Genomic DNA, 27,258 nt, shown 5'->3' with positions numbered 1-27,258 from the left:
CTTCAGGACAACGCTGAGGACACCAGGCCTTCAGTATTCGATTCTGCTCCAGTAGAACATGGTACCGAGGAGGACAAAGAACTGAAAAGACAAGACTACTAAGTCTCTCTACTCCCCTTTCTTTCTCCACACCTCTCCCCCAAGTCCCATGTAGTCCTACTGACAGAAGAGAGCAACAATGGACTTTGATAAGCAAGGTCCATTCAGGCACAAGAAGCTTAAAGAAAGAAAGAAGATATGTGCAGATGTAACTATTTGACTGCATCACTCAGCTCACTGGGGATTGCCTGTCAGGAAGCTGATGAACCCAGAGCACCTTAAACACTCATGCAAAGTCTTCAAAACAGATACTGGATTATCTGTCATGATTGCAGTTCAGACGATCCAATACCCTTAAAAAACAAGTATCTGCATTTTGTGTTTGCTGTGCTGTATTACTGAGGTGGCAGCAAGCCACAGCAGGCTGGCAGGCCGTTTAGCTCTTCGAGTGTGGGAGCCAGGATGGAGGGGAACTTCTGAATGTAGCCGTATTAGTGGAACTGGCTACAAGCAGATTGGTGACAAATAAATAACCATCATCTACAGATTTTTTTAAAAATGTGTCAGCCGTCATCTACCTCCACCCAACTGGGTGTGGGATAGCAAGGAAAGAGAAGCGGAAATAAAAGCAAATATTAAGTACTCACAGTCCAGCAGAGGATGGCAAAACCAAACCAGGCAACACCCCAGGCTTGTCTGTTCATTGGCCCAGAAATAGCAGCATAACAACCCTGTAAGACAACCATGCCTGAATCAACACCAGCTTTGAGCTTTTGCTGCTAAGTTACAAGGTCATCCGCCTCTAAGAGAGTCAAGTGGCATGCTCCTCTCCTATTTTAATTTGGGTAACTCAAGAAGACAAACCAGAACTGAACTGCTTATTGACAACTTGCAGACTGCCTATCTGTTTCTAGCTCCAAATACAAAGTAGATCCATCTTAAACACTTCAAGAACAATTCTCTGTGCCATCCACATGCCAAATAAACATATGTAATCAAACAGCCAACAAAGAGATGGCCTCCATAATCAAGAAGGTGTAGGCAAATTTGGAAACTTGAACACGCTCTAGAAATGTCTGTTAGCTCATGACCCAACAATTTGTCTGAATAGGAAAAGCTGGTCTACTGAAAAGCTCAGCAAGTGATGTGTTCAGTAACTGGATCTCCCCACAGGAAACAACTTCCACTTTTCAGAGATGCCCTACTATTCATTTCCTGGGGCACCATGCCAGAAGACAGCCTCTTCATCCTCCCCTGACATCTGTTCTCCATTGGTTGTGGCAACTGCCTTGAAGAGGAGAACTGCTGACTTGCTCACTCATGTTGTATCTTTGGGTTAAGCTTGGTTTAGCTGCTGTCCACCTGCATGTAGAAGATGCCATAGTTGGCACTGGAAGAGTTTTCTAAATAATGTTTTATCAGAAATGCCTTTATCACAATCTGTTCTGTGTTCAACATGACGAGGACCCTACAGGCATTGCTTCTCCTCCAGAAAACTTTTCAACACCTGTAGCATACAGTAGAGGAGGAAGGCTATTCCTTGTTTCCTTCCCTTCTATCAAGGCACCTTTGACCAACACAAGTTAATTGGAAAAGCAGAGAAAACCTTACATTGCTCTTATAGAACCCAGGGACTCCAAGTTTGCAGCCATCAAGGTTGATGGGAGACCCTCGAGAATCCAAGACGCAGCAATTGTGTGGCCAAGGGAAGTCAGCATCACTGTACGTCATGCGGAAGGCAGATGTGTACTCCTGCCAGTCGGAGGGCCCTTGCACTCCACAGCACTGATTCTGTAGGGAGAGAGAAGGGAACGGTCTTCAACAGACGAGATCACGGCCCTGCACAAGACCAGACCGTGCACATGGCTAGTTAGTCATTAACCATGAATTTATGGGAAAGATTCTTGAAGTTCCTGCCTTTGACAGTTTGCCATCTGATAAACGAGTGAAATAGGGAGTGTGGCAGGACTTCATTTAAGGTTCAAGGCAGATACCATCCTCTTTATTAGTGAGTGGCCCCAAGGAGGACTTGAAATTCCAGAGCTGCAGGGCATTTAGTCATTAATGAGCATTTTCAGGGTTATTATTACCTGAAGCATGAGTTTATCCCATGTCTTTGTGACCCCTTCACTCATCCATTTGTCATTGTTATTGCCCGCGTCTGGCTTCTGATACCTCTCTAGCATCTGCTTCAGGAAGAGATTTGGTGTGAGCTGCAGAAAAAAAAAAAAAAGGAAAAAAAAGAAAAGAATGAAGGAACTATGTAATTAAGTGGCCATGCAAAGCAAATATGGGGTTATTTGGGGTGGGTTTGTTTGCTTATGTCAGTGTCCTGATAGAGAAGAGGAATGAAGATTTCCCCCCCCCAGTTTTACACAGAGGAGGGTAACAAGCCAGATTGAAGGAGCAGGAGCAACAAAAACATAGATCTTGAGCGTGACTCTTGAGCAGGTCCCTCCAGATGTCAGATCACAGGAGATGTGCAGAAGCTATAGGTTACACTTGATAAGCTGCTTGGAGCTGAAATGTCACAGGTCATTTCCCCCCACCAATATCTGCAGTTACCCACGTAATCTTTCCCTCACTAGTGACACTGCCTGTGGCAATGCAGAAGATGTGTCTTCTGCATGTGTGATAGATTAATCAGCCTGTAGCTGAAAGACTAAACATTGTATTGATGATTCAGCTAACCCACGCTATTATTTCCTTAGATGCAAGGTTATAAACATTTTAAAATATCAAAAATAACAGAACTATGTTAAAAACAACAAAGATATTTCCTTTATTAGAATAATGAGGCTGAAGGTTTCCCTTGTGGGGTCTTACTGTATCTCAGCAGTAGTCCTTTGAGCTTACAGTGTACCACCACACAGGCCAGTTACTCTACTGAACAGGAGGCAGCATGCTGTAGAACTGCAACATTTTCTGATGTGGTTGCATGAACATATGAGGAAAGCAATACTCACAAAGTCTCGGTGAGTTGCTGCTGTGATGCAAGAAGCCATTTCAAATGCAAAAGTGATCAGCATCAGAATAATATACTGTGGGAGAGAGGGAGAGTAGAATTGGCTTAGTTAAGCAGTTTCTTCCAGTTCTGTATTTTTCAAGATTAAGCCCCAACTTCTGTTCAAGCCAGAAGAAGACAGACTATCTTAGTCTCCCCAGTCTTTTCCTCTAACCATTCATGTAGCCCTTCTCTGTACTTGTTTCAGTTTGCAGCCTGCTTTCCTGAAGGCAAACGATGAGAATTGTACTCCATCTCACAGATGTAATTTCATCAGAACCTCATTGAATGGCATTAATGCCACCCTGTCTTTATGGAAAATACTTTGCCTGATATGCCCTAGAATAACATTAGCCTTTTTCATCGCTGTATTTCATTGGCAAATTATTTTTGTGCCACGTCTCCTCCTTTCACTTCCACTTGCAAGCTAAAAGCTTTTCAGCAAGAAGCTATTCAATTCTAGCAGGAGACCTCGTACTTTATGGAAAAAGAAGGTGCAATTTAATGGGTTGATCAGATCCTCCTGATCTCAGGATTTCCCCAGCATCATCAGATTTCCTCAGCACTCTTACTCTGTAAGCAAAGATCTTTCATGAAAACTGATCCTCAAGAGAACCTCTCACCTGCTTCTCTTCCTTTCTTAGCACAACTCCTTTTAGCCTTTTCCATATTCCTTTTGCAGTTTTCATGTGTCTATTTCTCCTCTCACTTTTTTATTTTTTATTTTTTAAGTTTATTTATTTTTCCTCATATTCAGGGCATTGTTTTTTTTTTTTTTTTACCCCAGCTTCTGCCCCCTGTATTCTCTGCTTTCTCTTATACCACTGCCTTGGGTTTCAGCCAAGACACTAAAATTCAGAAATTCTCTTCCATCAGCTGTTTTTTTAGCGAATTCTCTGGTGCAAGAGCTCAGATCTCTAAGTGTCTCTTGTTTAAAATGGACACCCTGCCATCCTACATTAATTCAAGACAGAGCTGTTTGCATAGTTTTCAGCTCTACCCTTCCTTAATGCAAACACCAATTAAGTTCACCACTGTCAACCTGAAGGACTAAGTAAGAAATTATATAGAGTTTTGTTCACCTCTTAACATGGTCTTTGGCTTATCCAAAGCTCTCTGTCCTCATCCCTGTAATTTCTGCTTGCTTGCTGATGTATAATGTTGTCAGTTGCACCCATATTTGGTATACTAACACATACTAATGCCTTGTAAAGCAGTCATTACTTATCAGCTCCTAAACTGAATGGTACATGACAGCTGAAAGGCAGTAGGGGGTGGGGAGAAACAAGAATCTAAACCACATCTCAGCTGCATGTGATTGCACAAGTGTTTCTGCATGGCTTCAGGGCAAGGTCAGGGTCAAGCCCGTGAGTTTAAGCCTCCATTGTGGCTCTCACTATTAATTCCCTCATCCTGGCTTGGGAGTTTGTCATGTGTGTGTCCTCACAGGTATCACCTTGTGGGAGAACACAGCCATGGTGGAGAAGAAACTTTGGCTCCTCTTCACTAATAAGAGCTGTCTTTGCTCAGTGGGTGATTATCAAGGTGAGCAGGGAAACTAAACCAGCATTTTTTTTCTCAGTTTGTCAGGAATCAGTGGGAAAACTTTGCTACACTTACCACCAGCAGCAAAGTCCTGTTGGATTTAATGACTGCTATGATGCCAAGGATAGACAGAGCAAGGAGTGCAAAGCCAACGAAGATGCCAATCCAGGCAGCAGCATAGATGTCATCATTTTCTGTGGCTTCCAGCAGAGGGTAGAGACCATGGGGATCGGACACAAAGTAGATGCACTCTGCTGTCAGGGCAATACCACACATCTGAGAAGTACAAGTTGGGGAAATCCATTAAATCAAGTTTCCCCAAAGAAATAACAAAGACACAAAAAGAAGCAGACTACATTTGTTTCTTTCACCCTCCTGCCCAACAGGAGCTCCTCAATTCCTCCTCTGTCCAACTCTACAACCTCTTTTACTGTGCCTTAACACAAGGATTGCAAGTTGAACTCACCCAGCTTAGACCTGAAATGTTAGGCCAAGATCTTGAGTACGTTAAGAAAGAATTAACACAACTTTTGCCTTCACTATAATGGAAGGAGCTGGCTGAAAAGATGTTGGTCAGCAGCAAGGGCTGTTCCTCTAGAAGTCCTGTTGGTCTTGCAGATCAGCCTCTGCTGTTCCTTGTTGTCCCCTCCCCACCCTACTGACCAACCTTAGCAGCTCTCCTTTACCTCTCCTCTCACACTCTACTGCTCTGCTTACAGGCGGACTTCACATGGGAAGAGGGATTTCATGGCTGGGAAATGCTGTTTCAAGAAGTGTCATACTGGAAGGAAGCCACCAGCCACCCACCCCTGTCCCAGTTCACTTACCCCAATGACCACATTCCCCAGGATTAATAGACCCTGAAAGATGCGTACGCCATTTTCAGTTTTTGCCATCTTTAGCTCTTCATGCAACCTGAGAAAAAAAAAAAGAAAATCAAAAGAAAAACAGTAATCAATTAGGCAGGCACAATAGATTCATTCAGAAATTGAAGTTACCCTGTGGAAAAGGGTAGACAGAACCTGCCAACCTTTCTGTACCTCCACTCCAGAGGAAAAACTTCCCTAGGTGTGAAGTGGGTAACTCGTACTCTCCCTGACAGTTGAGCTATACAAGATTGGGGTAACTCTGTGCACAGCCAGTGGCTTCAGCTCGGTTTTTGGATAGGTTTTCACAGACACAACAGCACCCACCAGGATGGATAAGGGATGAGTTCAGAGCTCTCACGTTGCTCCTCCTTCAAAGGACCCAGCTTTATCCTAGGGCATGCCATCCATGCTTTTGGCCATTTCCTCTCAGCCAGCACCAGCACCAGGACCATGCTGGTAACTGCAGCTCTATCACACACATGCTGGCGCTGCAGGGCTTGGCAGCACCTTGCTAAGGGTAGTTCCCTCTCACACCCATGCCAGGAGCCAAAGCTGGGGCCCCCGTCCCCGGTCAGGTGCGAGGGATGGAGCTGCTCAGGCTGCAGCTGGCTCACGGGAGCCGGGCCAAGCAGCATTCCCACCAAATTCCTGAGAGCGCTACATCCTGCAGGCTGGGCCCAGGCGCCCCGCCTCGGATTCACCCCCCTCCAGAGAGAGCAGCATAAAGGCACTAGTCAGAGGTGTGAGGCCTCCTGGAGAAACAAGCCCAAATTCCAGTGCTGGTGGAGTCCTTGTTTCAAAGGGACAGAGTGCATGTGTGCATGGCGAGGGGGAGGAAGAATAACCCCAACCCCGAGACAGCTGCATTTATTGGGTGGTTAGGAAAACAGACACCACGAACGAAAGGCTGAAGTGGGCCCAACTTGAGCTGGCAAAGGAAAAAGCAGCTTGAACTCCTCCCCTGCTGGAGTACCAGCACTCCTGCCCTTTGTTCCTGGGGTTACTAACTCTGTGATTCTTCAGAAAACTTTTGGGATTCCCCAAGAATTCCCCAAGTATTTCCCCAAGATAGCATGAGTAGCCATTGTTTCCCAGGTAAGAAGTCATTCTTATTACCAGCCAGGTGGTCAGAGGCTGGCACAACACATCTGAAGCTGCAGAGCTCTGTACAGGTTTATGAGATCAACCTGAAGCTGCCAAACTTGCAAATTTGTTGGTCAGCCAGCATGTCCAGGAGTCACATCAACTGCCTTGGAGGTCTGGGCAGTGTTTGGCCACATGTGGTATGCAGTACAATACTGCAGACCCTGACAAACCTGAGACAGACTGGTTCTCCAAATATCTGAAAGCTGTAGAAACCACTGCCTTAATCCTTGCAGGGATTTTAGAAAAGCCTTTAGTTATTGCCGGCTAAAAGACATCACAAGTCAGGGCACAGTCCAAAAAGCAAGGAAATCTTCCCTGCTTGAATGCAGGTGCATGAACTCTGACTACCACGTGAAAAAGCAGGTCTGCTCCAGCTGCCATGCGGAGAGCTGGGCTGAGTGTGCCATGTGTCTAGCACGACAGATCACGCTAAGTGTGGTTAACAAAGTCACAACCCTTTCCTTAATACTACAGAAATGTCTTTATCCTCCCCTTCTCTCCTGCAGACACCCCTGTAGCATAACAACAGCACTCAAACTGAAGAAAACTAGACCTGGCTTGCTCTTGGCTACCCAAGGGCACAGCTCAGCTACTTCATTTTTGTTAACTACCCACCTGTTTGAAGACTCTTGCACTTCAACTCTCCACCCAGCCCACATGCTTGCCTCCCTACAACCCAGATTTCTTCTTGTAGGCAGGACCTGGCTTTCTCTTGCCTCACTTTGGCCAGGTATTACTGCAGGCACACCAGCCTCAGAAAGGGGACCTTTTCTCCTGGTGTAAACCCATCTCCTAGAATGCTGCAGCTGGAAGGAAAGCTGGGAATGATCACCACCACACAGATATCAATTATAAATTGCCAGACTTCTAGGCAACTTAAGGCTTTCCAGAATCTTAGGACTTCATTTCAAACCCTGTATGGGGTTGGTCACCTAAAAGAAGCTGCAGGAGATTTGTGACTTCCCACCCGGCCTGTTCCTTGTCCCTCAGAAGTAAGCGGCATTAAGCAAGAGAACAGCACTGGGGTCAGGTGCATGACTGAGGCATGAGACAAACCTGTGCTGCCTTGCCCGAGGCAGGCTGCACACAGGCATGACTCGCCACCATCCCCTGGGAGTGACACCGACAGGCAGTCCTCCTCCCACCTCCCAGAGGGACATGCGCCCCCAGCTCATGCCTGCGGACACAAATCATTTCAGAACAAGGGAAGCCTTCTGTGTGGGCTGGCTAAAGAAAGTTTTACAACCCAAACACACTTTCCTGGGGCTCCAGGGAAAACCCTGAGGAGACAGGAGCTTCAGCTGCAACTGTTATCCAAAACATATCCAAAAACTCAACCTGTGACACAAGAAGGGGGCAAGGTCCTGGGATTTCAGCTGTGAGCTTGCATGGACCCGGTGTTCCTTAGCACATCCTGGGGACCTTGTAAGTTAGCTGTGACACTTCAACATTTTCAATTATCACTACCATAGGCTTTGCTTCATGCTCCATGGAGCTCTGGAAAGGTTTCTGTTGCTCCCTCTGCACCACAAAAACCCACAGCCCTCCTGCAGCACCTCCTTCTTCCCCTTCCTACACCTGGCCACAACACAGACTGCAGCTTCGCCCTTATCCTCTCCAAGCTCCTGTCTGAAAAGTCAGGCATCTGCCCTTGTGTTTTAGGTGACTAATCCCATGCAGACTTTCAAATGAAGTACTGCTGGCAGCAGTGCCTTGATACAGGGAGGACTCAGCCTCTTATGCATCAATTAACACACATTGCTCTGACTGACTTTTTGAAACCTCTATACCCTATTTTTACAGACTGAGACAGGATTTCAGTAGACTTACAGATGAATGTCCCCTGCTTTACTCTATTTCTACTCCATCTTTAGCCAAAAAAGCCCACGGGTAAGAATCGGTTTGGCATTGCCTCTTGTAGAAGAGGGTCCTGTTCTCATTGCCACGTGTTCTGTGCCAGTTCTCATGTTGGAGTCACAGCACCGTAGCCAAAAGAATGTCCAGAACCTCTCCTGTGAGCATCATTTGCTTCCACAAAGAGCTCCAGCCCTTGTGAAGCCCTAGGTCCTCCTTGCAAACAGAATTATGGAGTTTCCCTCCTTGGAGATATTTAAAAACCACCTGGACGTCGTCCTGGGCAGCCTGCAGGGAGGTTGGACAAGATGACCTCCAGCCCCTCACACCACAGGCAGCAGCTGGGGGTGCTCAAACCATTGGCCACCATCACGGGCATAACACCCCCACCTCCCTCCTGGCCTGGAGTGCAGGGGCTGGCACAAAGCAGCACCTCTGGAGGGTGGGAAGAAGAGTGGGGACAGTGCCTGAGCACTATGAATGGGCCCCGCAGGACTTCACCTCACCCCCTGTTACCTCCCTGGGTTTCATCATGCCTGCACTCTACGTGGCATTCTTCTCCCCTTGTGCAAGGAGGCAGAGACAAGGGGTGCGTTTGTACTGTTTCCCATGGATTCTGCAGCCTCCAGTTGCCTCAGCCGAAAGGCCTGGAAGCACTTGAGCACAACTAAACAAACCCAGCCTTTCAGCCGCTGAAACCTCATCCTTGCCCGGGGGCCCTGCCCTGCTCTTCACCCCATCCAGCCACCTCCTCCTACCCCTCTGGCTTTCCCAGGCCTGTCTCTACAAGCATGAGTAAAACGTCCGTGGTGGGGTGCCAAGGGAGGGAAGTTGGCGAGGAGGAGCCATCAGGGGAGCAGTGCAGGTGCTGTAGGATGCCCCAGGCAAGGCACAGACCTGCCCAACCCACTAGGGTGTCCCGTGCAGCAAGGCTTGAGTAAACCAACTTCATAAATATTAATTACCATGATTGCTGTTGTTATTATTATTTTCTGATTTTTTTCTTTTTATAAGCCTCCAAGGGACTTAAAAAACAAAGGCAGTTTCAAAGCATTTGGGAAATCTGCAGAGTTATACTGCCTTTAAGAGGAGGCAATTAAATATTTTATTGATGAATCTTTTGGACCCTGCTGCTGCAAAGGCGGATGATTTACAAGTGTCGATTCATCATTTATTTATTTTGAGGCGAAGATTTCCAGCACACACCCACACGATCCTCCTGCCCCACCGAACCTCTCCCGTCACTCCACCTGCCAGTGAAAGGCAGCCACCCCTGACAGAGAGCAGCTTGCTCGCCAGGATCCAGCCACTCCGAGAAAATGAAGAGCCAGCCAGTTATTTTATGCTACCAGGGGAGAAATATAAAGCAAAAACAAAGCTCAGCATCAAGCAGGGGTCATAGACTAATTAAGTTTCCATTCAAGAGAGATCGCTATGAAATGAAGCCTATGTGAACAGTGAAGCGGCTGGTAAATCATCATCAGGCATAATTACCTCGGAAATAGAGCTGGGAGGTAGTTTTTTCCTCTCTCCCTCATTAGTTCAGCAGAGCCAAAACAAGAGGTTGTTGGTTTTTTTTTTTAATATATATATATATACTTTTCTATTTTCACAAGTGAGGGGGAATTACTGGATTTGTCTTTCTCTGTGATAATTTTTTTTTTTGACATTCAAACATGTTGGCAACAGATCTAATTTTCCCATTTCCTCCTCCCTAGTCTTTAGGAGAAAAAAATATGAAACAAATTAAAACAGCCATATAGAAGATGCAGCCTGAGGTAGAAGAAAAAAAGAAATGCTTAATAATCATCCGCAGTTAACCTCATCCAGGTACCAACCTCCCACATACTAAACACAGCCCAGGGTCTGAAATGAAAATCATTTAACATAAAAGCCTGTTTTCTTGTACCAGATGCTTCTCGTTGATTTGCCTCATGAAGAAGAAGATGGTGACCAAAACCAGGTACTCACCCCTCTCTCCTGGTGATGCTTCCCAGCAGAAAACCACACACACCTGTCCAGCCAAAGAAAAGCCCCCTTTCTCCTGCCTCACCTGGTCTTTAAAGAGCCCAGGTTGCTTGAAAAGAGCGGTGTGTGATTGGTAGGGTGCCCATCACATGAGGAAAACTTTTTTTTCTAGCCAAACCTGTTCCCTGGCTCGTGTGGGGCCAGAGGGTGTCTCTCCGATTCTCAGATTGTATCGGAATGTCGTTGTGCCGAAAACAGAAAGCTTAAAGAATTTCTAGCATTGTACTCTCAAAAGGGTGGATGAATGCCTCACTCGTGTGAGATACTTGAACTTTAAAGAGTATAGGCAAATTTGAAGGAAGTAAATATAAATATTAGGATTGCCAGACAGTTGTTTGAATGTGGTATAAGAAGAATGCGCTGACTAGAAAAGAGAGTAAATGAGTATCAATGTTTTCATTGAATTGTGTTGCATGGGGAAGACTTGAAAAATACAGTGGTTTGGGTTGGAGCCATTTTGATTTTCTTTAGCCCAGGGTGTTTTTAGAAACAAAAATGTAGGTGTTGGCTACTGTGCAAGACACTATGGACAATGAGGAAAGTGGGGAGACCATTGCATTGCCTTGTGCCCCAAGGATTTTTAACTCATTCAGTTGTATGAAGAGTGAGTAAGATTGAGAACACATATATATAATGATTGACCTGTGATGAACTAGGAGGGGCTGAAGATGAGGAACACATCAGGAAAGGCACTTCTGTCACCTTCCTCACACGTTCCAGCCCAAATCTGCTGAAAATCATCATTCCTATTACCGGAGACTTGATCAAATCTTTGGCAAAAGCACAGCTGCTTGTGCTTGGTGTCCTTCATCTCTGGGTGCAAACCCCAACCTACTGAACCGTGAGCTTGGGATGGGTGATGGGAGCTTCACATTTTTAGCATCCTTCACAAGTCAAAAACAAATATCAAAAGAATACATGAGACCTGGCCTGAGCAAGAAAGGGTGGCGTGGCTGACAAACCACTCAATGTGAGCCCAGGTGCCACCATGGGCACCCTCAGTGAGCTGTCCACAGCTGCTTCAGCCTTCCCTGTAGATCTGCATCTATGTTTGCATAGTCCAGATGAGAACAAGCCAACAGGTCCGTATAGACAGATACATACATTTTTGAAAACTGTTGCATTTGCAGACGCTACAGGCTCACAAATGCATGTACCCCTCCCAAAAAGTCATGTGCACAAGTGTATAGGGACATGTAGAAAAAATACAAGTGCATGTGGTTTCTACAGACACATATACACACATAGACCCACATATGTGCACACCTCTGCTGCCTGTAGATTAAAAGCAGAGTGCTGGACTGAGTGTGAAGACACTGCAATTTGGGGTTTCATTTGATGAGACAGTTGGAGGACGAAAATGAAATCCCTTGGGAGAATTATCACTATGACCGTGAGCTCTATGGGAGGCTGGGCAATGTGAGAATGTGCCTGCCATTAAATATGCCTTAGTTTTTCAAAACAGGGCATGGGAGGGAGATGGAGAATGCCTGAAGAAAGAAAAAAGCTGCTGATAAATGCTGAATAGATGCTGTAGGCAATTCTAATGGACTGACCTTGCTCCCAACCTCTAAGAACACCCTTTCACCTTCCTGCACCCTTTGAATGTCTTTTCTTTATAGCATGGAAATAATGATTTAAGACTGAAAGAGTGTGAGGGGGGGTAGCTGGGTAGGAAGAGAGCACACAGAAAGGAAAAGAAGATTGTGGCCAAACTGGCAGGAGTCATTTCTATGCCTGCCTCATGCCAGCATCATGAAGAAACCACTCCTATCCACAAGTGAGGGGGCTCCTAACTGCATTTGCAATGTTGCATGCAAATATTGGGTCTCACAGTTAAGGAAAAAACCCAAAGAGAGCTCAGGAAATCTTACATCCCTTGCAGTGTGGCTGCACTGTCAACCATGCCCATGCACAGGTTCAATCTGACAGGCACCCTCTGTTCGTCCTTGGGAGGGGGACCTTCCTGATGAATGTCCCTCCACCGTGCATAGCATCCTTGGAGCAAGGCTGAGCATCCCTGCCACAACATGCTGCAGAAGGTGCTGCCCGTGAGCTGAGCCACCGCCTTGGTGACCTCCTTCCGAAGGTGCCGCTCCGGCAGCCCCGTCCCCAGCCCCTGCCACCCAGCTTTGCTCCTGCATTCCCGGGAGGGCTGTGAACAGCTGCTTCCCCCTCTGAAGTTCAACCTTCCTTCCCCTGCCAGGCGGGGGGCTGAGGCTGGCTCTGGCCGCCCAAGCCCTCCACGTGCCGTGGCCAAGTGCCAGGCCCTCCCTGGAGGAGCAGGGAATTCCTGATGGCTGCCTACTGCTGCCTCCACATGGGGGGCGAGGGGCAGATGTCCACCATGCCCCTGGGGTCTGCAGCTGGCCTCCTGCCTCCGCTCCTCTGCCGGCCGGGCCGTGGCTTGTGCTGCAGCTGCTTCCAACTTTCGCGAGGTTTTGCCCTTCTTCTGACACTTCTGATACATCTCGAGAGAGGGTGAGGGGAATAAATAAGTGAACACCACCTAGGGAGATGAGGGGAGAGCAGCTCTGTCCCGGAAAATGTTTACCAAACAGTGTTGAGTGCGGGGAGACAAATGGCATACCATTAGCAACAACCGTGGGCTAATTATAGTGGGCTCGGATAAACCACTGGGTTGATGGGCTAGCCCCTCCATCTAGGCCTGGAAATAGAGAGAGTGAAAAGCAGAACTGTATGTATATATTTAGTGTGATGCGGAATGTGGAAAGTAACTTCTTTCTAAAGCCTCAGATACCTTGGTGGAGAGTGCTACAGAAAAACCAGATACAGGCATCTTTGTGATGCTGGTAGTTCTGGTATTCTGCATTTGGCAGTGCACAATCCACCCATGAATATGGCACTGCACTCCTCATTCCTAAGAAGAGAGGTATAAAGCACGCTCTCAACGACTGGGGTTTCTTAATATTTCATGAAAAGATGGGGTTACACTTTATTCTTCTGATTTTGTATGATAGAGTTTTATTCATGAGCTCATTTTTTTTTATGATGCATGGCTGTATTTTGGTTTTAAGACTTGCAATTTTCAGTGTTTACATGGAATATAAGCTATTAAAATTATGTGATTGCATGAAAATCTGTACTTTCAGCCTTTCAAAACAGATCGTTTCTTGTCCTTCTGATAAGTGAGCAATCGGAAAGGACAAACAGGTTGGAGGAAGCTGCTCTGTCTGGTAAAGAACTAGGTTCAGGCTGGGAACTGCTTCCCCAGGGAGTTTTGGACTAGAGCTTATATTGCAATTTGCTCATCTGGATATAGGTGATAACAGATAAAATTCCAGTATTCTACTGCTAACAACCTAGTCAGCTGCTGTGGCTCCATTCCTCAGTGGTCTTGGCCCAAAAGCTTAGACAAACACTGAATGTTTATAAAAGGTAGTCTCTGTTAGTTGCTATTACTGTTGGCAAAGAAGATCCTCAGAGTGCTTTCCTGAGTACCTTGAGATAGATTTGGGCTCTGAATATCCCCTAAGGAAGCCTCTTTTATTCTGCAGACTATGAAGGAAACTAGTAGGAGAGCCTCATCACAGATCTGAGGCTAATTTCTGCAAAGAAAAACCCAGACCAAAATATCTACACCTTAGATCTGCTCATCCCACCTAGGTCTTTCAGGAACTTAGAGATCACTTTTTGGTATACACAGAGATCAGAAGATAAAACAAGCACAGAGGAGCCTGGGGGAGTCCTGAGGTCAAAACCTACCCCGGGCCCATCCCACCAGCTGGAGTTTCTACTGGTGTGGAAGGGGTGCCAAGCCCTGCAAGAGTGGCATTCCCTAGCCAACACCCATGATGGTGTAAAAGGGTAAGTAAATCATAGAATCATTTGGGTTGGAAGGGACCTTAAAGATTATCTAGTTCCAACCCCACTGCCATGGGCAGGGATGTCACCCACTAGATCAGGTTGCCCAAAGCCCCATCTAGCCTGGCCTTGAAGACCTCCAGGGAAGGGGCATGATGGGCCACATAAATGGAATGTGGCTTTCTCTTGAATCTCATCTTCAGCTTCCTCTGGTGGGCCTGGCTGTCTTGGCTGGGTCTTTCAGGCAGTGGAGGGCATGGGGAAACAGCGGTGGTTATTACCTCTGCTCTCCTCCTGTCGTGAGGGATTAACTGGGCTGGGCTGTGGTCCTCAGCAGCAGAGTGGCTGTGAAGCACATATAAATCATCAGAAGATGTTACGGACCCTCCTGGTGGCTTTAAAAAGAGGAAAAGAATGAGTTCTGGGTAGATCTGCCCAAAGTGGAAAGCCGTGGAAAGTATACAGCAAGCAACTGCTGTCCTGGGGACTTACAAGCACCTATTTAATGGCAGGGAGCACTTCTCATCATACAGCTACATCATCTCTAACCTCTCAGTCCATATGCTGAAGGGCAGCACAAAAACACATCCACAAAGGAACCAATGCTCCTAAGTCTGCTAGATGGAAATGTTGAGCATGTTACAAGGAGGGTGGTTTTATAATGTGTGATCTCCCCTTTCCTTACTGATCTTGTGTTCCAATAAATTGAAGTCCACCTCCTTCCTGTAGGGGACCATTACTTTATCATTTTCTTCATTATTAGTAATCTCTCTCCTCTCCATATACTGCCTACCTTTTCCCTCCAGTGGCCTATCCTCGTGGATATGAAGCTCTCCTCAAAGCAAATGTTTTTGACTTGCACTTCACTTTGAGGATTGCTGTTTTACTGCAGACCTGACGAAGGATTTGTGTGCCCTTCTTGCATGCTGTTTGCAGCTCTACTAGTTGATCTGATAAAAGCTATTACTTCTGCCTCCAAGCATTCTCCTATGTCAGTCTCAGGAAGAGTTTAAGGGTGTTTTAGTGGGGAGTCTTCCCTGTGATGACCAGAATATGCTCACAGGGCACCTGGCCAAGGGAGAGAACACTCTAGGGCAGGCTAACTCACTCCGAACAGGAGCCTAGCCATAGGGAAGGCTCACAGGAGGCTAGAATTCTCGGTGTACCTAGAAAAGGATTGACTGGGACCCTGCAAAATGTATGCCAGGAGAAAAGACTTTTGAGAACACAGAATTTTTCTGCTTGTGTTTTAGATAGCTCCTTTAAAAGGCTGGCAATGTCCTGGGAAGGTCTGCTGGAAAGTGCCTCCATATCGCTCTTGGTTGGGAATTTGAGGGCTTTCTGGATTACTGCCTCTGAAAGAATGCAGATGCCAGTGTTGATATATCTGCTAGCATGTGGCCTCGGGTCCTGAATGGCCTTGGCACTGTGGTAGTCCTTTGGTTCTGGTATTTCACTTGTATTTCATCTAACAGACCGGGAACAAGCTGTTCTGTCTGGACCCAGTGGCTGCTCTGCTGTTGCTGGTGATTAAAAATCTCTCCTCCAAAATTCGCTGTGTCAGTCAGGAGCTGCAATATGGTAGAAAGTAGAGCTTTTATTTGGAGACTTTTACTGCTTGTTTGGAAGGGGACAAAGAAATTTATTCACATGAGTTGTTCCATCTCGTTATTGAAAGGTGATTGGGGATACCTCGTTCCTCCCATATCCAGCCTGTTCACCTCCACTGCATTAGCTGCTTCTGATCTGGGAGGCTGCAGTGGGCTGGCAGTGGAGCACTGCCATCTACATACAGTTCCCTGTCACTATCCAGTTTGCAACATGCTTGCTGTAAGCCAAGTACTTCAAGCCCTTGTCTGATTTATCTCAGCATCTCCACAACCCACCTCGGCAGAGGGTTGGAGCACCCAAAATGAAGAGGGAGGACAGTCGAGATAAAGTTGCATTGCAAGAGTCTCAGCAGTAGGAACATGGAGTAATAGCAGAGGGGTGTTGGCTGGTGCAGTGCTTAGGAGAGCTGGGTTGGAAATAAACAGCATGCATGCCTTGGGTGAGTTTATAGGGTTCCTGGGTTGACAGCTTCTACTTTGGCAAGGGAGTGGTTGGCATCTCACACCAACTGATTGCTTTGACAGAACTGTAGGTACTGTCCAAAGCACTTCCTCTCTTTTAATGCTTCAGTAACTAACTGGAAACTTCCCTGAGAAGTCTGCGAGTCACAGATCCTGTTGTGCACGTGAGGTTTCTAGCTAATCACGAACTGAATTTTAGTTTCAGGTGGGCAAAGGTTGGAGCTGTACTTCGGACCATCAAGTCCTTTTACACGGACTTTTTCTCCTCTACTTGTAGCTGCTGCACTGCTAGACATAAATCACGGTGAGCTAGTGAGCAACTGAATAAAGCCATCTTGTCTCTTAAAAGTCTTTAGCGAAGGCTCTGCCGGTCTGTGCTGCCCTCTCATGGACATATACAGGAAAGGTTAAATTTCACTCTCTTTTATACAAGATGCTTTGAAAGCTACTAAAGCTACAGTTTTCAATGCACGATTTCTGAAAAGCCGGGGAGGTTTATGAACAGCTTCTAAGAGGGCTCTGAAACCTAACAAGAAAATGAATTCTGTTTATAGTTGTGGTGGACCCTCCCTTTCTTAAGCTCTTAAACTGTGTTGGACTCCTCCCAGCTCTTAACGTTTCTTAAGCTCTTAAGCTTTGCTTCTCATTTGGAAACATTCAGACATCTAATGGGGAAAAAGGTGGGTAGCCGTTGCTCTAGAGAACAGGCTGAGCTTCTCCCATACGCACTTCCATCCACCTTGTCAAACACAGATCATCATCATCATGGCATCATGCCACAGTCAAAGAGCCTCTCAAAAGAGCTCAGTTACGTTACCACAGGTTCAAACAATAAGCAGAGTTGGTGCATGGTGTCCCAGGGCCAAAAAACGGGTTCTCTGCCAGACAGAGTTCCCACTGCTTTCAATACTCTGGTGTTTCAGCAAACTTGTGACACTTCCCTTCCCTGGATCTCCTTGCAAAGAGGCAGGATGTTATACTAGACCCAAGGGGATACTTAAATAATAGCTGGACAGAGCAGGCATCTCTCTGCTCTTCAGAGTGACTCCTGTTGTGTGTTTTATGATGTTTATGCAAGTTTAAGTCAGTTTTAAAAGTCTATGGCTCTTTGACCACCCACTTGCCTGCATTTTAATGTAACCTCCTTCCTGATGTCTACTCATATGTCCAAACACCAATAGCTTTTTAAGGTGGGAACAGTTTTTCTTCAATGGCTCATATAGCACATGTTTTTCCCATTAGCAAGCAACTGTGCTATTCTATGTGTTTATTCACCTCTACTTCCTGTTTTATAGCAGGAGATACACTGAGTGAAGGGAAGGAGGAAGGACAGAGGTCACCTCCTGTTCTCACAACTCCCTAAACCTCATATGGAGCCTAGCTCCTAGCTCATAAGAAGAATTTTTAAATATTGGACCAGGTGATTCCAAATAAGACATTTCCCTTAAAGGCTTGTCAGTTTTTAGTGACGTTTTCATAGCCAGGGTAAGCTGGGTGTAGTACTCCCTTAGCTACATTACCTACATTTTCACACCTGCAAACTGTACTAGGTACCTGTCCACCTTCATAATACTGGCTCAGTGTAGCCCCATGTTCCTCCATCTCTTGCCACTTTAATGGCTGGCAATGAACAAGAGGTTAATTTTGGTCTCAAAGTAGGTAACAACACACAAAAAGCAAGTGGTTCCATCTTATAGTTCTAGTTTCTTCCCTAGTATTACTTCCCTGCAGTTAATGAAATGACTCCAGAAGTTTCTCCCATCTTCTGCACTGACAGAAAGCTCACCCCAGACTCCTGGATGAATATGACATGGAGGTGGCCTTCTGAAAGCTGGAAGGCAGCTAGTTCTGTGGTAAAAAAGGGTGAGCTCTTCCCACCAGGGAAAGGAGCTGCATAGGGAATTGGTATGACATCCTTGAGGGAAAAAAGATCCATTCCATTCGTTCACACCAGGCATTTCTAAAACAGACCTAGCACTGCAGTGTCTGCAGTAAGCTTCTGATCTTGAATTATGAGTACAGAAATCTGAGATTGCCTTGCCCAACTTCTGCTGTTCTGCAGTGACATTCCAGCCCATCACCTTTCCCCAGGAGAGGATGGTAGGTGGCTGTTCATCAGACAACATCACTTCAACAAGTCAGTTTCCCTTTTCATTTGTGATATGTTGAAGTATGGCCAAGAACTTTTGATGATATTGCTACATCAATGTTGTCCATGACGGTAGTGCCCAAAAGGTAATTCAGCCACAGATATTGAAGCCTGACCTTAACAGCATGTTTCTTCTTTTTCTTCTGCATTTCTTCTGGCTATAAGAATGGTCAGGAGAAACTTTCCCTTGAATACAACCTGAAGGCATGTCAGACAGGGTATGATCAGTTTGCCCTGGTATATTCCCTTCCTAAGCACTCCCATAGTCCCCAGTCTTCAGACTGAGTTCTCTTCTAAGCTAAGCTCTTTATTAGAGTTTACCTAGAGGTTAATTTTTTCCATTTCAGACATGCAGTTCTCTGAATATTTGCTGCTGCCTACTTCAAGTTTCACACAATTGTGAAACTTCAAAATCAGTGACATTAAACTAGCTTAAAATTGGTGTTATGTAGCCGTGATTCATACCCAGTGAGTCACAATGAAATGTCTCATGCTATAAGTGGCAGACCATTGAAGAGCTATCCTTCTTAAGCTCTCCACCTAAGAAGCAGAGCAGAGACAGGGTGAACTTTTCAAAAGACCTTTAATCAGCAATTACAAGACTTTTTTATTTTTTTTAATTGCTTAGAGGCACTACACTGGCAACTTTAGTATTGCCTGGGCACCTCAGTTCTTTTAAGTTCCATACAGAGATGGCAGAAAAAGAATCCGGCCTTTTGATCCATGACACCTATCTCAAGGTGAGTACAATCTCTTTCTGATTGGCCCCATGGCATCTAAGATTCACAACAGAAATGCTCTGTGCACCACAAGACCATGCTATTCGTAAGCCAAACTGGATGTCATGCTTCTGCATCGGTTCATGGATCAACAACAATCCTCATCCGTGAAAATACTGTGCTTGCTCACTGTCCGTCTTGAACTACAGAGTAAGCACCCTTGGGAACTACAAACTATTTCCAGCCTCCCCACCTTCCACTCTGTGACTTACCCTTATCCATTGGAAACACAAAGCAATGCGCAGGTGTGGGCAAAAAAAAAAACCAACACAACACAAAACACCCTTTTTAAAAGAATGTACGTCAGTTCATTCTCCCTTGTGCAGAAGAGAAAACAAACAGCAGATGTTAGTCACGTTGCTTAGCACACTACTGGAGGGCATTCAAATATACAGTGACTAGCATGCCACAAGGACTTATATGGAATAGTTTCGGTTACACACAATGAACTGTTAATTCCTTCGAAGCACCCAAGGCAAGAAATTTAATGACAGTTTAATGCCATGGTGATAAATGTCCACTTATGAGGAAGAAACAAGGATCCAAAGGTCTGGGAAAGAATTTATGGAAAAGGGACAGTCACTCTGGAATTAATGCTGTAATAAATGTTTCCATTTTAAATCTAACTTTTCTCCTTGTCTTCAACACACAAAAGGAAAATTTTGGCCCTGAGATCGCTGAAGAACACTGCGTAGGGCCTTTCTTGCAAAACTCCCAGCACCTATAGGAGGAATACTTTCCAGCTCTTTTCAATTTGTCTGAAAGAGAAATTAAGGAACTTTCCTTGCATAACACTCTTGATGCTGACATGAAGTTGAGGGCACACACCTATGGCCTGATAACGTCACAACTCACAAGTTTTTCATAAGTAAAACAGAATAACAAAATACAAATGATAGAAACCTAGGAAATTCACAGCTATGGCTGTACCCAAAAGTACCTTAATTCTGTTCTACAATAAAATTCAAAGACATGCCAACCCCTCTGTCTCTCGGAAAATGTGCTGACAAGCGAGCACAAAGATCAGAAAGCCTCAGCCAGTATCTTCATGTGATGTTGATTATCTTCCACTCATTTCCTGTTTCACAGAGGTGTTTTAGCACTTCCCTTACAAATTCTTGATCAAAAATACATAAACCTGAAAAGCAATCCAATTCATCTAGTTGCTGAAAATAAGCAGGTCTTTCAAAAGCACTTCAGTGCTTCAGTGGGACCTAGACACCTAAGACCACATCATAACTCTTAGAAAACCCATGAAGAGCTATCTAATCTTTAGCTATCTTTGGGATCATAGTACCTTGAAAATCTGTGTGCTCTGTGAATGACAGAGGTGCTTCCTGCCTTTAACCTGGAAACACAGGAGTTAACTCATCTTTTTTGAATCTTAGATAGAAAGGCATCTCTTCACAGATGCAGAATTTGTATGCCAAATACTTGCCTCTGTTATTCCCAAACTTTTTGGGCCCAGGGTCTGCTGTGGAGTATCACACAACCTAATCATCAGACTTTTAGCTGCAAATAAATAGATGGAAGATAAGTTTCTGTGGTGCTCTCTTCATAGCCAGAGACAGACATTTGGGAACTTGCTACTATCCATCATGAAATTAGAGCACTTGCCTAAAAAAGAGAAAAGTCTGTAGTGACAAAAATCTTTCTGGCACCTACTACACATACACATGAAATGATGCCAAAATAACAGTATGGTCTATTGCACATTTTCAATAATCTTCAGACAAGAGACAAGAAATACAAACGTCCTTTGGAGGGTGAAAACAGACACTTGGAAAGTATGAAAATGAGCATTGCAAGTGTTTTGAGAATTAAAAGCAGTTCAAATGACATGTTTGCAAAGTGTATCTTAACTCTGAATTTCCTGTGCTACCAGTGCATGTCTTTGATTTGTTTAGTTTTATTCACCTCTCACATTCCCGAGTGACAGTGCCTTCTGAAGCCACAGAGCGTGTAGGCAACTGTTGCTTTACTGTTCTTTTAATCAAAACACACACTGTACTTGCAATGACACAGGCAGGGCAACACCAAAAAGCAGAGTGATCTGAACCCAGCAGGGATAGTTAAGAGTGAGACAGCTGCTGACAATGTGTGGAAGCAACAAAGAGATGGCTCCTTGTGTCAGAGGAGCTTTGGGGCAGCAGAGGAGCTTTGGGGCACCACTGGCTGAGCCTCTCCCAGTGTGAACTTCAAAGTGTTAGATGGACATTGGTGATACTGCATAGTTTGAGACAGTAAGCCACCAATGCAGCATGAAACATTGAGGACTGTGGGTTGTCCAGGGCTACTTTTTAATTCTACTTGCTTTTGCACTTGTATCGTCTGTGCTGTGAGGTTTCCCTGCACAGAAAAGTCAAATCTAGTGGTGGCCTACATGTGGGAGTCGTGGATTTGTATAGACCATACATAGACCAGGAGAGCAGCCTTTTCAAAATGTGCCATATGTGCATGCAGGTTCATGCACTCTTTCAGATTTGAGTTTGTGTGTCCATAAAGACACTAGATTGCAGGATTTATATTAAAGGGGAAGCGCAAGCACATGAAAAATCAAGAAACAGAGATACCAGCAGACATTTCCAAAGTTACTTCCACCGGTTGCGAAAGCAGGATGCTGCGAAGGCCATGTGCAACATCACAACAGCAAGGTCAGTAGGGGCCAAAAGGAGTGCACAGGACTTGTTCCAGAAACTCCTCTCTATCTTTGCTCTCATCCAATATTCCCTCCATTTCTGCCTGCCGGGCATTTATCATAGACTGCACCTGGGCAAAAGGAAAAGGAAAAGAGTCATTTGGGAACCTATTTCCCTGCCAACAGTGCCCAGAATCAATCTTACCACCCCTCTGCAGGTTCTGCACATATCCCATACAGGATGAACCCAGCAGCAAATCACAAAAATGTTGCTTCCCCTTACTGACTAGATGGCAGGGAGGGAAAGAACCCTCTCCCTTTCTGCTCATTTTCCTCTGAGCTACTCCTTTTTCCAAAGAGCTCCCAATGCTTCTAACTCTAACTTCTAATGCACTCCCAGTATATCATTCTCTCAACAGACTGAATTTTCTGTTTTAAAATCATCCAGGATCAGCAGAGGCAGCTCACTTGAATATGGGTACCTGGCAGGAAAAGTGTTTGCTCCTAGTATGGAACAGAGGGAGCTACAGACAGGTCACAGGGACACAAATCAGCCCCAACTTTCTCCCCAGGCTTCCCTTACCTGTCAGATAATGGTTCTTTGGGGCACATCCACCCCATTCTCTCCCTCACATCATGCTCTTTCACACACCCACCCTCCTGTACCTCTCTTCCCTCTCCCTTAAGAGCACATGTGAGCACTTGCACCACGGGCATTCTGCTCCTGCCCTGTCCTCCCCCTCTTCCCATCTGAGCAGGCACAAAGTGAGAGAAAGAGTCATGAGTTCACCATGTTTCCAGCATGCTCAGCAAAGCTGGCTTTCTGTTGTGGATCTAACAGGCAGTCCCTGCTGAGCAACTACAAGACACCATACCTGCAGCAACATGAACTGCAAAGGGTCATCAGGCTTCTCATACACCAGTTTTTCTGTGATCTCCTAAGACAGAGACAGACAGAAGGAAAGAAGTATTGATCCTTGGGAAGACATGTGGCTGCACTTTCTTCTCCAACACTAGCTGCATTTTAAAAAGCAACCATCTCTTTCAATCCCTGAGGATGATCAAGTGTCCCTTTCTACTGCTTTTAAGTGTACACTGAAGAAAGCTCAGGACCAGGAGGGATCCAGAGGAAGGGACAATTTGATCCAAGCTAATTTTAAGCCCAGCTTCACAAGCAAGTCTTTCGACAGAGAAGGGAAAGAGAAATATCACCTGAAATATCTGCAGAATATTATGTTTCTCCATGTAGTTAACAGAGACTTCATAGGGGTCTTCATACACCATTGGCGGCTCTGATATTTCACATGTTGGTTTGACTACAGGTGCTGATGGCCCAGCCTGAGATGTTTTACCCCCAGACTGTGAGGGTTCAGGCAAGAATGTCTCAACTGCTGGGAAGTCATTCAGTGATGGTGGGAATTCAACTATAGGTCTCTGGTCCTCTGATGGTTCAGCAACTGATGGTATGCTGGATTTCTTCACTTCATTTTCTGAATGGTCACTGGCATCTTGCTAAAATATTTGACAAAGAACAATGAATGTTTTAAATATGTAGCCCTGCAGACCAGATACATCAAATTACTTCATCCTTCTGAAAATATGCTGCAGCCCCTCTTAGAGCAAATGTTAGGGCTCTGAAAGCAACAGTAGGCTTAAATTTCTGTGATGGGTCTCCCCCACCGTCCCTGTCCTTGAGCCCAGGAACACCATTTAAGCTCAGACCCAAACCTTCAGACCTCATCTGTGAGGACGTTGGGGAAGTTCCCATGCCTGGTCCTTGCATACTGACTGGTTTTCCTTGGGGGACTCTAGATGTATGTTTCAGGTGGTTTTGTCTGTGTCCCTGTCTCCTGCGTGGAAGTCCCTGGTTGTGTCCCAGAGCAGCTCATTACGTTCCCTGTCTGGCACAGCTGGTGAGCCCTGTTACCAGCACCCTGCCCATGTGCTGTGTACCCATGCCCTCTTGCCTAAGGGTGAGGCTTGGCACAGCGAGGTTCATCCTCCTTGGCACAGCGCTGCTCTTTCTCCCCAGTGGCAAACAGCCAAAACCTGCGAGGGCTTCACCCACCTCCCAGCAGCTGCCTGGGCACCGCACCCTGCCCGTGCCCCACATCCCCCTTCACAGCCCCGTGACCGAGCTCAGGCACCATGAAATCACACCGACAGCACGAACACCCCGATGGAAAGGGCTGCTCTGCCCCGCACGTGGGGGAGATGCCCCTCCAGAGGCATCTGTCCCCTCCAGAGGGGACAGACGGGGGTCGGGAGGATGGCAGGGGCCACGGGATGATCGGGATGAGGATCTGGGGATGGGGGGTGTCCGGTCCCGGGGCCTTTCTGCTGCCACTGCCCGTGCTCACCGGCTGCCGGCCCTCCATGGCGGGGAGAGAATGGGAGAGAATGCGAAAGTCGCTGGGGAGGTTGCCAGGGAAGCGAGGCCGCTGGGTCCCACCCCCTGGTCTCTAGGCGATGCTGCACGGCCATCTTAGGCTCGGGCGGAAGAGCTGAGGGAGGTGGGGTGGCCCTGGTCCTGGTCCTGGTCCTGGTCCTGGTCCTGATCCTGATCCTGATCCTGATCCTGATCCTGATCCTGGCTCTGGCCCTGGCCCTGGCCCTGGTCCTGGTCCTAGTCCTGGTGCACTGTGGAAGCAGGCATCTCTTGGCTGAGAGAGGGGACATGGCGAAGGGTTGCATGTCACTCTGCCTGCCACGGAGCAGGTGGGCTTTTGGTTTCACTGTGAGCTTTGTGTATTCACTACAAATTCAGTGCCATTAACTTTTCTATTTTGACAAAACAGGCCCTGACGGTGCCTCTCTACTTTACCAAGCTCTGGCAGAGGAAGCAGCAAAGCACATGATAGCTATTTTTTCTTGCTGGCCCTACTAGTAAGTATCACTGTAGTGAGAAGGTCTGGAAGGGAAGGGCAGACCATGGCAGAGACATGCTCTACAAAGAGGGTCAAATGTAGAAGGATATGGCAAATATCTTGTTATAAGAAGCAGGGATGCAAGAGGTAGGGTAGTAGAGCGGTGAGTGAAATGTGTGTGTGCATTCAAGTGAGAGGTACTTTCTCCTCTTGGTTTTACAGAAATCCTGACAGTGTGCTGTGTGATGAACTACCTCAGAAAAAAAAGCAAATAAACAGATTGCCAGTTTCCCCCAAAGAGGAGATGAGAGGAAAAAAAAGATAAAAGCAGTGCTGGGTTACCACAGTAACCAGCTTCTGAAATACTCTGGTTCATGCTCCAGTGTGACAAGAGCTGGGATTGAAACATGAGTGGCTGAAACTGCCATGGGCATTGAGGCGGGGAGAGTGAAAGGGGAACACAGGACTTCAAAAACTGTGCTAAACTAACAGATGTCACTTAGATTCAGAGCAGCTCACTTTGTGTGTATTTTTCAGGTTAAGCTGTTGACCTTTTACAAGAAACACTTTCCCCACTGCTCCCATACTAGGTTCATAACACCATTGTCCATGTCTGCTGGCATGCTGACTGCTCAGATCCTCTTGCACTGGAACGCAGCTGCCTGCTCTCAGAGGATGCCAGGTCATTGCTCAACTCCTTTGAGCCTGTCTTGCCTTTCCCAGTTGCCCACGTGACTGCTATAGTACTGGACAACATTGGACTGCCAAGTTTTTGAGTATGGATTCTTTTTTTTTTTTTTTTTTTTTTTTTTGTGTGTGTGTGTGTGTTGGCTTAGGAAGATCTTGAAAGGTGATGGATAAAATTGTTGATGGGTCTTAGGCAGTTGGTTGTCTTCACATGATGGGAGAAAACACTGTATACTGCCTGGTGTTAGGGATTGTCAGTCTTTGATTTCTGGACCCTGATATTTTTCATCCAGGAAATGTGGGCCCATGGAGCAGGCTTAAGTATCTAGACAGGATATTCACAAGTTTGTCGTGTGCACCCCTGAGAAATAATCAGTTTGTTTGGTTGGTAGTTTTCTGCAGTGATGTGTGTGTGTTTGCAAACCTTGTATCTGTGAAGAATTTTTTCTAGACAAGGTCTTCTTGCCAACTGGTCCAAGAAAGAAAAGTCCAGAAACCCAGAAACAGTTGAGGCATGAGTTAGGTGATCTTCCCTGCCCTGCAGCTAGATATGTGCTGTAATGCTCACAGAACTAGTTTATTGAGGGTCTGAAAGGAAAGCTGTAAAATGTTATATCCCTGTCATACTTCAGGGGGGCAGTGTTTGCTGTAGTAACTGCAATTGCAGTTTGAGCTGAAGTAGGCACCTGCTTTCAGTTGTGTGCTGAGCATCACAGTCTTGTTTTCTCCACAGCATGACTCCCTGCAGAACTTCTCCCATGGGTTTCTCCTCTCCATCCTTTACTGGACAGGACTGAGCAGTTCTCAGCTGCCTGCTGTCTTCAAATAGAGTCCTGCTGTGGGCAAATCTCAAGCCCCATGTCTTCCTTTCATCTGTGCCTCATTGGTAAACAGCATATCTTTCCATTTCCAACCCCACTGTCTACTGCAGGGAACTGGCTGCTGGGGGTGGAAAGCTAGGATTTTGTACAGGAAAGTAAGATGAATGACTCCATTAAATAAACATCACTGCTCTGCTTATTATTTCAAAAGAAGAGATTACAAAAAAACAGAAGATTCATTTTAAATACATTAAAATTCTGAGTAAAATAAAGCCTTAAATACAATGCTCATGTAACATAAATCATACAGCTTTTTTCTAACCCGGCACATGGAAAGCAAAACCGTATTATTATATCATTATTTATATGGCACCATATGCTAAGTCTGGAACTTAAAGACTTTCAAATAAATAAGAAAACACCAGCTGCAGATCAGCAATACGCTCTTTTATTGGGAGTCACTGCGTAACTGTGGCTATCATTCCTGCTGTTAAGTTAAAACTTAAATAAATTGTCAGAGAAATAAGATAGCCATTAGAGATTCAGTGTCTGTCTCCTGGGGACACTTTTTCTAACAGCTGTAACAAAGATCTGCTGCTGGTTTTGTCCTATCTGTGTAGTAACTCATTGCATTTGTCCCTGCAGTATCACAGTTGTTCAGTAGAGATGGTTGAGCTGTTCACTATAAATAATGTTGGTTAACAATGCGGCCCCTTTTGGGTTAATAAATTACAGTCAAACCACTCCTGAGCCCCTTTGATTGGTTTCTTGCAAGTCTGCAGTGAAGAGTTGGAACAAATCACTTTTCACAGTCTCTTCACTTTGAATATTTCTTCTTATTTTATTGTGCTGTAAATAAATAAATATATAACCCAAAGCCTGAAAATGCATGTCCTAAACTCCTGCCTCTTTATCCAGTACTTGACAATCATAAT

General features: G+C 45.7%; 2 protein-coding genes and 1 long non-coding RNA gene across 6 annotated transcripts in view; 1 reads left to right on the top strand and 2 right to left on the bottom strand.

The window, feature by feature from the left end:
• The window catches only part of UPK1B (uroplakin 1B), a 32,266-nt gene extending 21,681 nt beyond the window's left edge, over nt 1–10,585 (bottom strand). The window contains exons 1-8 of one of the 2 annotated variants that reach the window (XM_080583943.1): nt 10,429–10,584; nt 5,416–5,503; nt 4,664–4,864; nt 3,006–3,080; nt 2,130–2,252; nt 1,651–1,830; nt 687–770; nt 1–81 (exon numbers count right to left, since the gene is read on the bottom strand). The exon at nt 1–81 is cut by the window's left edge and continues 1,215 nt beyond it. In XM_080583943.1, coding sequence (XP_080440069.1) covers nt 31–81; nt 687–770; nt 1,651–1,830; nt 2,130–2,252; nt 3,006–3,080; nt 4,664–4,864; nt 5,416–5,484 — 783 coding nt within the window. In that variant the 5' untranslated portion in view covers nt 5,485–5,503; nt 10,429–10,584 and the 3' untranslated portion in view covers nt 1–30. Of the gene's footprint in view, nt 82–686; nt 771–1,650; nt 1,831–2,129; nt 2,253–3,005; nt 3,081–4,663; nt 4,865–5,415; nt 5,504–10,428 lie in introns of both variants that reach the window. The other variant, XM_080583942.1, reaches the window with a different exon arrangement.
• An 8,513-nt stretch (nt 10,586–19,098) lies between these two features.
• On the bottom strand, nt 19,099–24,461 carry TEX55 (testis expressed 55). 3 transcript variants are annotated; one of them, XM_080577751.1, is made up of 4 exons: nt 24,309–24,461; nt 23,161–23,460; nt 22,824–22,886; nt 19,099–22,079 (listed from the first exon to the last, which is right to left on the bottom strand). In XM_080577751.1, exons 1-4 carry the CDS (start codon nt 24,324–24,326, stop codon nt 21,966–21,968), a joined length of 495 nt encoding a protein of 164 aa, XP_080433877.1. In that variant the 5' UTR covers nt 24,327–24,461; the 3' UTR covers nt 19,099–21,965. The 3 variants fall into 3 exon arrangements, with proteins under 3 accessions (XP_080433877.1, XP_080433878.1, XP_080433879.1); XM_080577752.1 differs by lacking the exon at nt 24,309–24,461 and adding an exon at nt 23,685–24,259; XM_080577753.1 differs by lacking the exon at nt 24,309–24,461 and adding an exon at nt 23,738–23,758.
• Nucleotides 24,462–24,526: 65 nt separating this feature from the next.
• Nucleotides 24,527–26,729, top strand: LOC308188547. Its single transcript, XR_013945558.1, has 3 exons — nt 24,527–24,666; nt 24,747–24,834; nt 25,038–26,729. It is a non-coding gene; the product is annotated as an uncharacterized lncRNA (long non-coding RNA).
• Nucleotides 26,730–27,258: the final 529 nt, after the last annotated feature.

The sequence above is a fragment of the Anser brachyrhynchus genome (assembly GCF_964034855.1).
Source record: "Anser brachyrhynchus genome assembly, chromosome: 1".
Taxonomy (NCBI): domain Eukaryota; kingdom Metazoa; phylum Chordata; class Aves; order Anseriformes; family Anatidae; genus Anser; species Anser brachyrhynchus.
This window is presented reverse-complemented; position numbering and strand designations above follow the sequence as displayed.

What these genes read in the sequence shown, in the direction of transcription:
- TEX55 (XM_080577751.1), bottom strand. An exon ending in ATATTCTGCAGATATTTCAG is followed by an intron (nt 22,887 to 23,160) that starts GTGATATTTCTC and finishes TCTCTGTCTTAG; the next exon opens with GAGATCACAGAAAAACTGGT. An exon ending in TGCAGTTCATGTTGCTGCAG is followed by an intron (nt 22,080 to 22,823) that starts GTATGGTGTCTT and finishes CCTTTTGCCCAG; the next exon opens with GTGCAGTCTATGATAAATGC.